Here is a 14294-nt window from a genome sequence, read left to right as displayed (position 1 = left end):
TTTGTTTTTATAAAGTGTTTTGAGTAACAATGGAAAGATGAAAAATATTTTAAAAACATTTACATTATATATAAGCATAAAATAAGTTGAAAAAACTGATTTTTATATTTAAGTTCTCAAAATTTTGTTTCTAAAAGAAATTGAGAATCATATTTTTTAAGAATTGTTTTGATAAATTGCTTTCTCAAAAATCAATCTTTGAAAGCAGTTCTTCAAATTCTAATAAAATGAAAGAAAGATAGTAATTAAGGGGGTTTATGGTTGAGATTTCATCTATGGAAAGGGATTTTCAGAAAGCGATTCTTAGGTTTTGTTTAGAAAGTGTTTTTGAAAACGGTTTTAAAAAACAGTTGTTGAAAATAATTATTGAAAACTGTTTTAAAACTGCTTCTCCAAACAATCCTTTGCTTAACATACAAATAAATTATTAGTACTTGTTACTTTGTAAGATGCAATTGATTCATGAGAAAAGAAACAAGCAGTGGTAATTTAGATATGAAATATATGAACAAAAAGATTGAGTCTAGAATATTTAATTGATACTTATTGAAAAGTATCACTAATTAAGTGATCTTATAGGTATAATTCAAATTTTATTATTTTCTATTCGAGTTTCATTACTTAATAATGGTTTTATATATTTATATCCTTATTTAATGATTCAAAATTTTAATAGTCTAAATTTCAACTTCGATAAATATTAATTCAATATATTAGAGCTGTTTAATAATGTTTTCAAAAACATATGAGGTCAATTTGATAATTGTTCTTGAAAATAATTTTTTATTTTCTAGAGCAAAACAAGAGGCAATCAAAAAAATTGTTTGTTTCTTTTTTGTTTTTAAAAACAGAAAATATGATATTTTAGATAACATATTTTAGTTGTTTTCATTTATTTTTTTAAGATTGTTTTAAAAAATAATTATACAAACATTTAAAATGATTAAAAATAAAATACTAGATATAAGATTATTTTTAAAATATATTTAAAAATATTAAAAATATTTCAAATTTCTAAACAAACTCTTATTTTATAAAACAAAAAAAAAACTCACTCTAAAAAATTGTTTTTAAATAATTGTTTTCTAAAACAATTACTAAATAGGGTCATAGTTTTCGAAAAATAATTTTTAATTACTGTCTATAATAAAATTATGTTTGAGAACTCAAATATGAAAAATAATTTTTTAAAATTATTTCCTATGTATTTATATTACAAAGTTTTGAAGTTATTTTTCATTGTTTCAATTATTACTTGAATACTCTAAGAAAACATCTAAATTTTGTTTTAAAAAAAACCTGTTTTTAGAACAAATTCTTAAAAACTATTTTTTATTAAAAATTTGTTAATCATATCTTTTAAGTTAGATAAGGGTTTTCTATTTTAGGAGAAAAATGTTTCTTAATAAAAAGGGATTACCAAATAAACCATTGGATTTTTCCTAAAAGACAAACCTAAGGTGGTAGTCATGCATAGCTTTGATGAGCATGTTGATTGAGGCAAGCAAATAAATTTAAAAGAAAAAAAAATAAATGAAAGGAGTGGTGGTGGAAGAAAGAGTACATAGATGTGTATGCATGTATGAGAAACAGTAAACACACCAACCCAAGTAAATGCTGAAACTTCTTGCTTGGTTGAAGCAAGAAAAAAGAGGGTTCATATACAAATAACAGAATGTTCCCTCTCTCTCTCTCTCTCTCTCTCAATGTTACACTCTTGGAGACAAATTGCAAGTATAGACTCTGACCTTTGTCTACGGCTTTTCCTTAATTTCCTTTTCTTCCTTTATTATTTTCCAACCAGTTTTTCCTCCTTGGGTTGGCAGGTGGGTAATTTTTTTTATCCTTCACATGCTTTCATGACTCTAGAACTGAGCATCTCTCTCTCAATTGTCATTCATCTTACACCATGGTAATTTTCTTGATTCTCCCTTTGCTTGTCTCTCTCCCTCTCTCTCTCTCTCTCTCTCTCTCTCTCCATACTTGTATATCTCACTCTCATTGCTAAAGTACATTATCCCGTCATACCCCTTTGCTCCTCTTTCTCTCTCTCCATATTTATATATCCCACTCTTATAGCCAAGGTACACTATACCCCTTTGCTCTCTCTCTCTCTCCCCCTCTCCCTCTCCCTCTCCCTCCCTCCCCCCTCCCCATAGTTGCATATCTCTGAGAAATAAAAATACCAAATTATTTCAACTAGGAATCTTCTTCCATCTTACACCATGACAGACCCCCACTGCAATTTCTTCAAAGGGTGGTTCAACTTCATGCCACTCCAGCCCCACTTCCCTCCCTCCATCTCTCCCTATCCTGCTCATGCCTGCAACAACTTGTACTCACAATCTCAAACCCCACCTCCTTCACCCCCTCTGAAAGAAGCTCTTCCCCTCCTCAGCCTCAGCCCAATTAGTAGAAGACAAGATGAGCCTCAAGTACTTCCATGCAGTAGTGCAATGGAAGAAGAAGAAAAAGAAGAAGAAGAAGAAGAAGACAAAATCAAGACCAGAGACAAGGCTCAGAGCCTCTTCTCAACAAGTGCTTCTGATGGTGATGATAAAAGAAGGGTGACAGTAGCCCTACATATTGGACTCCCTAGCCCTAGTTCTGATCTGGTGGCCTCTAGCCTACCCTCCTCAACAGAGATGAGTATTGATCAGGATCAAGGAATCCTTGGAGTTTCAGGGTGCCCCTTCAACAGAGTCAACAATGGCCAGTACTGGATCCCTACTCCCTCTCAGATTCTCATTGGCCCTACACAGTTTTCATGTGCTGTTTGCTGCAAAACCTTTAACAGATACAACAACCTCCAGGTATGCCCTTCACTGCTATGTTCCCCATAACCTTCATAATCCTTTTTGTTGAGAGTGCAACAATATCACTCCCCCCTAATGACGACTCTAGAAAGAAACCAGGGATGGGTATGGTGTCAATTGATTTTGAGATGAGATGATAAAAACCCTAAGCCCTAAACCAACTGTACTTTTCTTTCCCCTTGTCATTTTTCTGCATTTTCATTTCTGCCTTGTTTTGTCCCAACTTAATTCATTTCCATTAGATGGAGTTTATCTCTCTTCTTCTTCTTCTTCTTCTTCTTCTTCTTCTTCTGCCTTTTTTGGTCTCGACTTAATTCATTTCCATTAGATGGGGTTTATCTCTCTTCTTCTTTTGGATTTTGGTGCATGGTTTTTGGGTTTTCGGTTTTGATGAGAGCTGACTTATGAGCACTTGTGTGGAGAAAATTTCTATGTCTGTGTCTGTATCTGTATCTGTATCTGCTCCCAACTGAGACTTATCTCAGTACTTTCTTTCCTTTATTTAATTTTTAACCATTCATGCAGTTTTGCTCCTTCTGCTTTTGGGACTTCGAAGTTTGTGCTTCTCCCATTTGTAGGTTATTATTATTAAAACTAATCATTTATGGTGTTTACAGGGTTCATATCTGATGATCTTCAATAAGAAAATAACCCAACTTCTTCGTCTCCATTTTCTGTAAATCCTCCCTGTCTGATCAACAAGGTTCAAATGGTTTTCATCATGAATCACCAAGTCCTCAATCTGAAACAATCCCACTGTAACAAAAGCCCTTATATTGCAAAAGATTATATGGAATTTTTAGCAGCTAGCACTTCTACATTGATTCATTGGATGCCATCTTGTTAAGGTGTTGAATGTCTTTAAAGAAGCAGACTGTGGATAGATTTTATAGTTTTGTTTTTGTGTTGCTTCACTTCTCTCTCTACTTTGATATATAAGAAATCCTCTCTCTCTCTCTCTCTCCCCTACACACAAATATGATCAGCAGCATGCAGCTCTTCTTTGATTTATAAGATGACATCTTCTTAGTTAAAAGGTTCATTGATTTGAGCAGATTGGAAATCAAATTTATAGATCTGTTTGAGAGTGTTTGTTCATCTCACTATCTCTACTTTGATTTATAAGAAATCTTCTGAACGAGTTCATTGATTTAAGCGGACTGTAAATCAATTCTATAGTTCTGCTTGAGAGTGTTTGCTCACCTCTCTCCATCTACTTTGATTTACAGGATGTCGTCTTCTTAAGAAGTTCATCAATTTAAGCAAACTGTAGATCAATTTTATGGCTCTCTCTATATCTAGCTAGTAGCTATCTCCATCTACTTTGATTTATAAGATCTCATCTTCTTAAAAGTTTCATTGATTTAAGCAGACTGCTTATCAATTTTATGGTTCTCCATTGAGACTGTTTGTTCAGCACTCATTCTCTTTACCATCTCTCTCCTTTGAATATTGGTTTTGCTTATTTTTGAAGATGCATAACTCTCTCTCTCTCTCTCTCTTTACCTATTTCAGTATATGAGTTTTACTTAGTTTTTTTAGATACAACTCTTTCTCCCTCTCTCCGTCCCTCTTTGAATATGGGTTCTGCTTACTTTTGAAGATGCATATATCCCTCTCTACCTCTCCCTTTCTTTGCTTAATTTTTGAGATGTCTAGCCAAGGTTCTAAATGGGAAGTGTGTTTGAAAACAATTCTGAAATTAAAGCCATTTAAACTGTTTTTTAAATATTGTTTTCTTATTTTTATATTCTAGACAGAAAAAAACTGTTTTAAAAAACAATTCTCACACGGACCTAAGCCTCTCTTGTCCTCTCATCCCTTTCTCTCCCTCTCTCTCCCCCTTCCTTCCTCTTTGACCACAAGTTTTGCTTAATTTTATAGAAGCATAACTTTCTCTCTCTCCCCTCCTCTCTCCCTCTTTGAAAATATGAGTTTTGCTCAATTTTTTACTCAATATGGTTTTTAATTTGCTTAATCTTTATAGATGCATATGTGGGGACATGGATCTCAATACAGAAAAGGACCGGAATCCTTGAGGGGAACACAGCCAACAGCCATGCTAAAGCTCCCATGCTACTGCTGCTCACCAGGCTGCAAGCACAACATAGATCACCCAAGATCAAGGCCACTCAAAGACTTCAGAACCCTCCAAACCCACTACAAAAGAAAGCATGGAATAAAGCACTTCCTCTGCAGAAAATGCAGTAAGCCCTTTGCTGTGAAAGGAGACTGGAGAACGCATGAGAAGAACTGTGGCAAAGTCTGGTACTGCATCTGTGGTTCTGATTTCAAGCACAAGAGGTCTCTCAAAGACCACATCAAGGCCTTTGGCCGAGGCCATGCAGCCATTGGCACTGACTTTTTTGATCAAGAAGAGGATGATCCTGCATCTGAAATTGAACATGATGGAGAACCCTCACCCTCAGTGTGATATATATATCTTTATGATCATTTAGTTGCTTTGGGAGCAAGTATTCATCTTATGTTATGAGTTTATGTAAATCCACCCATTGTTTTTTAATGGAGTGTGGATATAAGAACATAGCTCTTTTTTTTTCTTTTTTTTCTTATTTTTGGGTTTTATATATATATATATATATATATATGTTAGGTTTAGATGTATGGTTTATAAGCATCCATGACAAACAAAATTTGGTGACAAAATCCTAGTGTACTTGATATTAATACTAATATTAGAACCTGTTTGGGAGTGATTCTATAATATATGCATCCTATGGGAAGCAAAATTTGAAGACAAAACCATATATACTTTCATGTCTATATTGATGTTACAAACTGTTTTGAGGTGTTTCTATTGTAAACATGTTTTCATTTACTGTGCTTATACACTCAGGTAGCGTTCTTATACAAGTTACAAAAATTTTTGGAGGGTATTTTTGGTAATGTGTTACATAACATAAAAGGGATTTCCGAAAAAAGAACCTACTAGTAAGTAGTAAGTGTTAATCCAAATATCACTTTGAATAAATTTTTAGAGTTTTAAAAATGATCGTAAAAATTTGCTAAATACCTAATTTATATATATATATATCTAATTCTTAATATACTCTTAGTTTCTTACAACTCCTAAGAAGCAACTTTGATACTTCGTGGATATAGATATAACTAGTTCATAGTTTTCAATTCCAAACAATTGTACCAGAAGTTGAGCTGTTATAGTTAAATTGGTATTTCATGAGTAAGAGATGATGGAAGGATTTTGCTTCGAAAATAGTCCGTAGAAAAAGACTTGGGACCTTGAGTATGACACTATTTGGATGTGTTGAATTATGAAATTTGAATTAGTTTTGTTGTACTTTATAGGAAATACTAAGAGTTGAATTTCTTATTGAGTTCACAATGATTTATCTATCTAATCAATTAATAAGGTTTGAAGTGGGCAATGTCCTAAAATTTTTTGATTTGATGAATGGTGTTTTTGCCCTCATTGTATATTTAACATTTTTATAATTTAAGATTTTGTTTTTAGAGTGTGCCACTATGATTAAGAAGAAGGTATATAAGCTTTATTATTATATTTCTTCTCTTTTTTATTTGATTAATAGATTTTTAAGTGTTAATGCACTCCATGAATGTAGGAATTATAATGATCACTGACCCACGGTTAAAAAACTCTTATCCTTTATTTATTCTCGCTCGTGTAAATGGTTTGATTAACACATGCAATGATTAGTTTATGATTAGTTAAAAATCTCTCTTTTAAATTTAATAACAACTTTTATAACTATATCAATAAATTCTAAAATAATTATAATTTAATAAAATTTTTGTAATACTAATATTATTTTGTTAAAATTATGATTTTATGATGAACTTCTTTTTAATTTGAGTCAAAAACAAGAAGTTGTCCCAATTGGGTATAACATATTACTCATATTGAATATGTCCATCAAGTTGAAAAAATTGTGTAAAGGTCAAAAGTTGTTCCTTACAAAGGTGATACTTAAGTAAGCTTAAATCAAACTATGGCATTGCATGCCCTCTGAAATAGCATTTTAAGATGACTAGGAGCTCTTGATCCTTCCATGTTCTTGAAGCTATAGCCTCCTCCATAGTTTTAATTTCCTCATTGGCCTCAAAATACATGTTGAACCCTAATGTGATGAAATTTTTTTATTGTTTAAAATTAAGTTTTGTTAGGTTTTAAAATTTAACGTCATGTTTTGTTTTAAAAACATTTTCAAAAATCAGTTTTTGATAATTAATTTTATATCGTTTTCATAAATAAAATTATGTTTGGAAACTTAATTTTGAAAAACAATTTTCTCAACCTATTTTTTTACTAAGATACCATACACTTATGCGCACTACAGTGTTTTCAACTGATTCCTAATTGTATTTTTTGTTGTTTTTCAAAATATTCTACAAAAAATTCTTAAAGACACTTAAATTTTTCCTAAAAATTGCGTGTTTTAAAAAAAAAAAATTTCAAAAAAAATATTTTTATTTAAAGTTTTTTCTATTGCCTTTTTTAAATTGGGAAATTATTTTCTATTCTTAAAAAAACCATTTTAAAAAATATTTTAGAATTAAACATTGATTGTGGCAACATGCCATATGTACAAAATATATTTAGGGTCTCTTTTTAAACAATTATTTAAAATTGTCTATTTTTACAACATACTTATTTTTTATTATCTATTAAAAAAATCATTTAAAGGTGCATCTCGAAACTACGACTTTAGTATAAATTTAGAAATCGTATTTTGAAACTGGGATTTTAGTACACATTTAGAGAACATATTTTGAAACCATAATTTCTTATTTCTATTAATATTTCTATTTTAAAATATGATTTCCAAGTAATTTAAAGAAAGAACTAAAAAGATTAGCTATTTTGAATAATAGTTTTAAAAAATCTGTATAACTTATATTTTGTTGGCCCAAAAGGCATGATTGACCCAAATTCTAAATGTGGAACAAGCCCATTCAAATACAAGCCCAAAACAGGAGCCAAGAAAAAAAATAAAAAAATAAAAAATAAAAAATGATTGTGGATGGCCCAAATGATGACTTAGAAAATGATTCAAAGAGAAAAGCTTTAACAGAGCTGATCCAAAGGACCACTTCCTCGATCCATTTACATGGCTTTGGCTCACAGCCTTTTCTCTATGCCACCAAGTACTGTGAAAATCAAGGTGTGCTCAAACACCCATGAGAGAAAGCCAAACACAACCCAAATCCAAGCAGAGAAGAGATGTTTGAGGTGTAAGACTCTTTACTTGGACAAGGATAATTCCCCAACTGCTTGCTCCTTCCATGGCCACACCACTGGTACGCATTACCTCCGAGCATTTTCTCCGCCACAAAGCTTGATATGATGTTTTTCGTTTTTGCTTTGTTTGTATTCGTTAGGCTAAATGCTAAAAAAAGCCCCTCTGAAATGCTCAAAAACTACTGAAATTATGAGAAAAGCTTCTGAAATGAAGGTTTTGAGAGGAACTCAGAAATGGGGAAAAGTGGTTGAGAAGATATGTTGTTCTCTTGGGGTTTGTAGATGGGTTTTCTTTATTGAAAGGATTGGATTTTCGGGGGTGCTTTTGGAGCAGATGGAATGATGAAATTTTTTGCATTTTTTTTCCCTTGAATGTAAGGAATGTGTGATGCCCCTTGCCTACCTCATTGTTTATTCCAAATATAAGAACTATATTCATATGGAATTGCTCCTATCATAGGTGATATACACCCTCTTTTTTCCTTGCTAAAGGAAGTGTGACCCTTTTCTTTGGAGTGATTTTCTCATGATTTGGGTTGAATGATGTATAAGTTTGTCAATGCTTGTGATGTCTCACAATGTATAGGGGAGAAGTTTTGATATATACTTGTATAGAAAATGTTTTATGGTCATGAGTAATCTCAGAGTGGACAATATTTCTGCAAATAATAGTGAGTCATGATCGATGGTACCGGAGCCAAGCTCCAATGGGAAGTGTGCAAATTTGACACTCCATGAGCCATAGGACACGATGAGGATGTGAATTTTGACACTTGATTTCCCATAAGACAGTACTAGGAGGTAAAGTCATGACTCATGAGGGCAGTAGGTGATAATATCTCCATACACTATAGCTGGTTGTGACAGTGGATTGTGAATAAGAAAAATTTCTGGTGGGGTTTTGCTTAGTTCCTTTTCTTCTGTTGTTCAAGTAATAAACATGGAAGCTTTTGATGAATTCAATTTGGAACACCAAAAAAAAAAAAAGGAAAAAGAAAAAGAAAATTTTGGGACCATAAATTAGGCTCCAATCCATTTGAGTCTAGGAAATAGATCCCGAAAATAGTCCTACAAAACCGATCAGACCATCATTTTCTTTCTTACTAAAATTTCTGAAATTCCTCTCAAATGAAAAAAGAAGTCTACGGCCTCTTCTTTTATATACTCTAATCAAGTTGGTTTTTCAGCAAAACACAAGTTGTTAGATCTTCTTCATCCCATATTAAACAATTACTGCTATATGATACTATATTGGATTCAGAATCGTAATCCTTTTTGTGATCAAATTTCCCTTTAAAACAATCAAAACCCAAGTTCAAAGCCTAAAAAAGCCAGACTAAAAAGAGGTTTCATTCCTGTTAGAAATTTTGTTATTCACCAGGTAGGGAAGTTTCATATGAAAACAGAAAGAAGAAACAAAAAAGAATTCACTGGTAGTGCAATCACTGAATCCAAGTCTTGCATGTAGAAATGGTTGATTTTTAGGACATGTAAACTTTGTTTATTGAACACCCTTCAAGACACTGATACTCCTAGGTACATTGTTAAGGCATTCTGTGATGAATAAAACTGATAGTGTGAACTATAGGGACTATTTAAGGATTCAAATATCGGTTTTTTCAGGGAGAAAAGTGGAGATAGCACCTTGGTTTATACACTAAACAGAGAACTAGTTCAATCTAAATGGTTCTTTGTAAGCTCTATCACAAAGCATATATACCAACTTCTTTCATTAGTCATTTTCATAAGAAGTTTCTTGTACTTCTCAAACTTGAACATGGCCTCCAAGCTTTAGCATCAGGATTTCATCTTTTGCATTATGCTCCAAAGGCAACCACCAATGATTCTGTCTCCATATGAGACCTAAGGCTTTTGATGTTTGTAGGTGAGAAAGGATTATTTGCATTTGCCCCACCACACCAAGGGATCGATGGAGAATGGAGTGACCGCTCTGGAGTAATTGTCTACAAATGGAATGAGAAGAATAACAGACCAAATACAGGAAGCACCAACTGGAAAAAGAGATGGAGCTGTTGTGCTGAGTATGATGAGAATGCCCCACCTTGTCGACAAGGATGGCATGTCTCATACGATGATGGCTTCACCTTATATTAGCAATACTTAGTTCAAGGGCATCATGGCTTGTTAATTCAGCAGCACAAGAACCCTGTAAGTAGCCATACATCTCATTACTGAGAACAAGTTACATGTGCTAAATGAAATGGGTTTTGCATATATTGTTACCATTCTGTTTCAAGACAATCAGCTTTGCAGGACACTGAAGAAAGAGTAGTGTTACTGATGCTGGGGTTGATGAGTTTTGAATACTTTTGATCTTAGATTTTCGTATTTGGATTTGGAAAGAAGCAGGATTCACTTTCTGACATTGTTACTAGGACATTAGGAATTTGGGATATCAACACTTCAACCAAGTGCCAATAAGAATCAGGAAAACCATACGAGAAAACTCGCATTTTGAAGGAATTATCTCATATTTCTTCAAAGCTGCATCCTCATTCTTGGTAGATCACAAGCCTTATTCGGGTTGAGCTCCTTTTTATGAGATTGGGATGAGGGTGTTGAAGGGCAAAGGTCCTAATCCCAACAGGCATGCTTGAGCTTCATAAGTAGGGCAATAAATCCATATAGAAATCAGAGGAATTAGGGTTTTAGCATGAATACAAGCACAAAATGCACTATCCCTGTTACAATTTTCAACCTCTTTGGGCAGTTCTTCCATCATTGTCTCCATAAATTTTCAGTTCTTTTTGCTCTATGGATTTCACTAACCAAATTATTCGGGTTGAGCTCCTTTCTATGAGATTGGGATAAGGAAATTAAAGGGTGAAGGCCCTAAGCACAACATGGGTGCTTGAGCTCAATAAGGCAATAATTCCATATAGAAATCAGAAGAATTAGGGTTTTAGCATGAACACAAGCACAAAATGCACTAGCCCCATTACAATTTTCAACCTCTTTGAGCATTTCTTCCATCAACATTCCCATAAATTTTCGTTTCTTTTTGCTTTATAGATTTTATGCAATTTACTCTACTGATCATGAACTTAGATTGAATATGAACAAACCAGGAATTCAATACAAATTTTCCTTTATTAGATACATGAAAAAGTTTATCATATCTCAAAGCTCTCCCTCCTCTCCTCTCTATGAACAATCACAATAGGAACTAAAATGATCCGACTGTTTTGAAAGACTCGTGAAGATGCATCAAAGTGTCTTTGTCTCGGGTCCATTCTGGTGCTGGTGCGTTAACAAAATGAGCATAAAGCTTGTTCTTAGCACAAGTCACTGAGATCAAGCTATGCGCTCCAACCCCATCAATCTCATACACATAATACACTTGCCCCTTCTCGTCTTTCTTCTCCTCTGATTTCACGCTGTCTGCACTGGAAATGAGGTCTTGCAGACTGACATCCGACAATGCCAAGTTGTTTAGCACCACATCCTTAGGCGCGAGCTGCCTGAATCCAGAAAGGAAGGTCAGGTACTCCTTTTCTGACTTCTTTTTTGGGTTATAGAATTCGCTATCGGTCCCATTGGTTCCCTTCTCAACCTTTGACACTAGCCTCTCTTTCCAGCCGTCGGGCACATCGTAGACATACTCAGCTGAGTCTTGCTTGTTTGAGTTGCCTCCATAGCCACCATAATTGGCGGCGCTAGCGGCAGTGCCATAGTACATGTTGTAGGATTTTGGGGGGTCTGCTAGTGAGGGAGGGGTGGTGGTTAGGACTAGGGCAGCTGCAGTGGCAGTTAAGGTGACAATTAAGTTAGTTGTTGGTGGCGGTGGTTTGAGAGTCAATAGGGGTTTGGGTGGTGGTGCTTTTGATGGTTTTGTGGTGGTGGTGGAGGAGGAGGAGGAGGTGGTGGAGAACAGGGCTGAGGGAGAGAAAAGGGTTGCCATGGTGTGGTGGTGTGTGGACTATAGTGGATATGGTTCTCTCTTTGTTTTCTTACAGGTTTATCTTGATTTTGGGTGAAGATTTTTCTTATCCAATTGGAAGGCAGCAAAGGCCATGTGGCAGAGGGCTTGACTACCTCTCAACCAATCATGTGAGAGCATGATGCCACGTCAGATGGGCCAAGATTGGGCTGGGCTTTGTCTTTCTGGGTGGGCTGATGTGCTTCTTCGACCAACTCAAACATGAACATTTTTCTAATTAATTAAAAAGAAAAAAAAAAACCCAATAACTCTCTTTTTAAGTTTTATAAGATTAAGACCCATTTAGTAGTGATTTTAGGAAACGTTTTTAATATTTTTAATACTTAAAAATTTTTATCATTCAAGTGTTAGAAATGCTAGAAACGCTTTCTAGAATCACTTCCAAACACATTCTAACAAAGATTTAAGAAAACACATTTGACAACTAGAATAATTATTATTATTATTATTATTTTGTGATTATGAACAAAAATATAAATAAATAAATAAATCTTTTATGGTGAAATCCACTTGTGCTTAGCCTCTAACCCCATACTCTATTAAAGTAAAAAAAGTTGGTGTAAACATTAATAACCTACCAATATAAGTTGGTGTATGAGTATTATGTATACCTAACTTTGAGTGATGCATTCTCCACAATTGAAATATCAAACAAGACATTTGGTGGAGAATAGAGCATTGTTTGTTTTATCGGGTTTTGTTAGGTCATGAAATGATTTTAAAATTTACCCAAAAAAAACAAATAGATGAAAGAATTAAAGTTTCTAATGGTTGGAGATGAAAACCCTTTTTTAAGTTGATAAGAATTTTAGGGTAATTTTATTAAATAAAAACCTCTTTTCTAATTAAATAGAAGTTTTATAATACCAAAGATTAGGGGTGAGATCGGGATAAAACTCACCCCCATCTCATCTCCACCCATTAATTCAAAATAATTTTCATTCACTTCCCATTAAGAAAATTAAATGGACCAGAGCAGATAGGAATTTTTCATACTTATCATCTCCTACCTTATTTAATTTTTATTAAATATTTTTAAATTACATTAAAATGAATAATTAAATTAATTTTAGATATCATTGGGGCAAAGCAAAATAAGGCAATACCCAAACCATATGGAACTCATAGTAAGTTTAAAAAAACATCTTAAATTTGTCTTTAATTCCTTTATTTAAATTTCAAACTTGTTTTATTAAAACAGATCGGGATGGTCCGTCTCATTATCATCCCTAATCAAGACTACTTTATTGACATTTTATATTTAACTTTTAGTTGTCTCATTTTTCATGACAAAATAAAATGAAAATACTAATTATGGACTAATTTCATAAATTTTAATATATTTTTTCATATATTTACTTTTTGAAAGAGATTGTTTTACTTTTTGGATTATTTTTTTATAAATGTAAAATAAATAAAAATACTAATTTTGGGATTTCACAAAAACTATCCAACAAGCATAACAATCAAATTTCCAACAATTATTTTTTCTTTCATACACTTTATTTCTCACCTTTTTTTAACCTTTTAATTTCTTTTATTATTTTTTATTTTGCATTTTTATTTTTATTTTTATTTTTTATTTTTTATTTAAGAAATCTTGACTCATCACCTTTCTCAAAAGGAAAAGTCCCAAAATTTCACACTTGAGTGTGATTAATTAAAAGATAAGACCTCTTACCCACAAAAGTATGCTTTTCATATGATTGATTTGCTATACTCATACCTTTCAAATAAAATATTTGAATAAAATCAATTAAACCCCAAAAAAAATTACAAATACTATTATTATTAATGTAGATATTGTTTTATAGTATGATACCAATAAATACATACATAATTTCATTTTAATCACATTTTTGTATGGCAAGAAATCCAATTTTTTTTACCTTGCAATATTTTTATTTTCATATTTGTATCATTTTTTAAATGAAATGAATTTTATTTTCCATGTTTTAATCAATTTTCTAGCAACAATATATCCATTTTCAATATTTCAATTATATTTCCTTTCTATTTAACTACATTGCCTAATAATGTTTTTTAAAACGTTTTTCAAAATAATTTAAAAAATGATTAATTTCAATGACCTCGAAATTTTAACTAAATACACTTAACTTCTATTGATTTTAAATTCTTTTTTAATTCAAAATAAATGTGGAATTTCAACCATCAAAATTTAATTGTATTTAGTTAAAATATTAAAAGAAGCAAGTGAAATTAATCATTTTGAAAATAATTTTTAAAAGTAAAGTTTTGTTTAGTAACATAAATATTA

At 32.5% G+C, this 14294-nt stretch overlaps 3 protein-coding genes across 3 annotated transcripts; 2 read left to right on the top strand and 1 right to left on the bottom strand.

The window, feature by feature from the left end:
- The first annotated feature begins 2109 nt into the window (after positions 1-2109).
- On the top strand, positions 2110-5533 carry LOC117927982 (zinc finger protein WIP2-like). The gene is made up of 2 exons (XM_034847725.1): positions 2110-2813; positions 4804-5533. The coding sequence occupies exons 1-2, from the start codon at positions 2226-2228 to the stop codon at positions 5248-5250; spliced, it is 1035 nt and encodes a 344-aa protein (XP_034703616.1). The 5' UTR covers positions 2110-2225; the 3' UTR covers positions 5251-5533.
- Positions 5534-7906: 2373 nt separating this feature from the next.
- LOC117927647 lies at positions 7907-10382 on the top strand. The gene is made up of 2 exons (XM_034847276.1): positions 7907-8114; positions 9941-10382. Exons 1-2 carry the CDS (start codon positions 7925-7927, stop codon positions 10168-10170), a joined length of 420 nt encoding a protein of 139 aa, XP_034703167.1. The 5' UTR covers positions 7907-7924; the 3' UTR covers positions 10171-10382.
- Positions 10383-11132: 750 nt separating this feature from the next.
- On the bottom strand, positions 11133-12011 carry LOC117927646 (thylakoid lumenal 19 kDa protein, chloroplastic). Its single transcript, XM_034847275.1, has one exon. It carries the CDS (start codon positions 11975-11977, stop codon positions 11243-11245), a length of 735 nt encoding a protein of 244 aa, XP_034703166.1. The 5' UTR covers positions 11978-12011; the 3' UTR covers positions 11133-11242.
- Positions 12012-14294: the final 2283 nt, after the last annotated feature.

This window comes from Vitis riparia, chromosome 13 (assembly GCF_004353265.1).
Source record: "Vitis riparia cultivar Riparia Gloire de Montpellier isolate 1030 chromosome 13, EGFV_Vit.rip_1.0, whole genome shotgun sequence".
Classification (NCBI taxonomy): domain Eukaryota; kingdom Viridiplantae; phylum Streptophyta; class Magnoliopsida; order Vitales; family Vitaceae; genus Vitis; species Vitis riparia.
The sequence above is the reverse complement of the archived record's forward strand: the minus strand, read 5'-3'. Positions and strand labels throughout refer to the sequence as shown.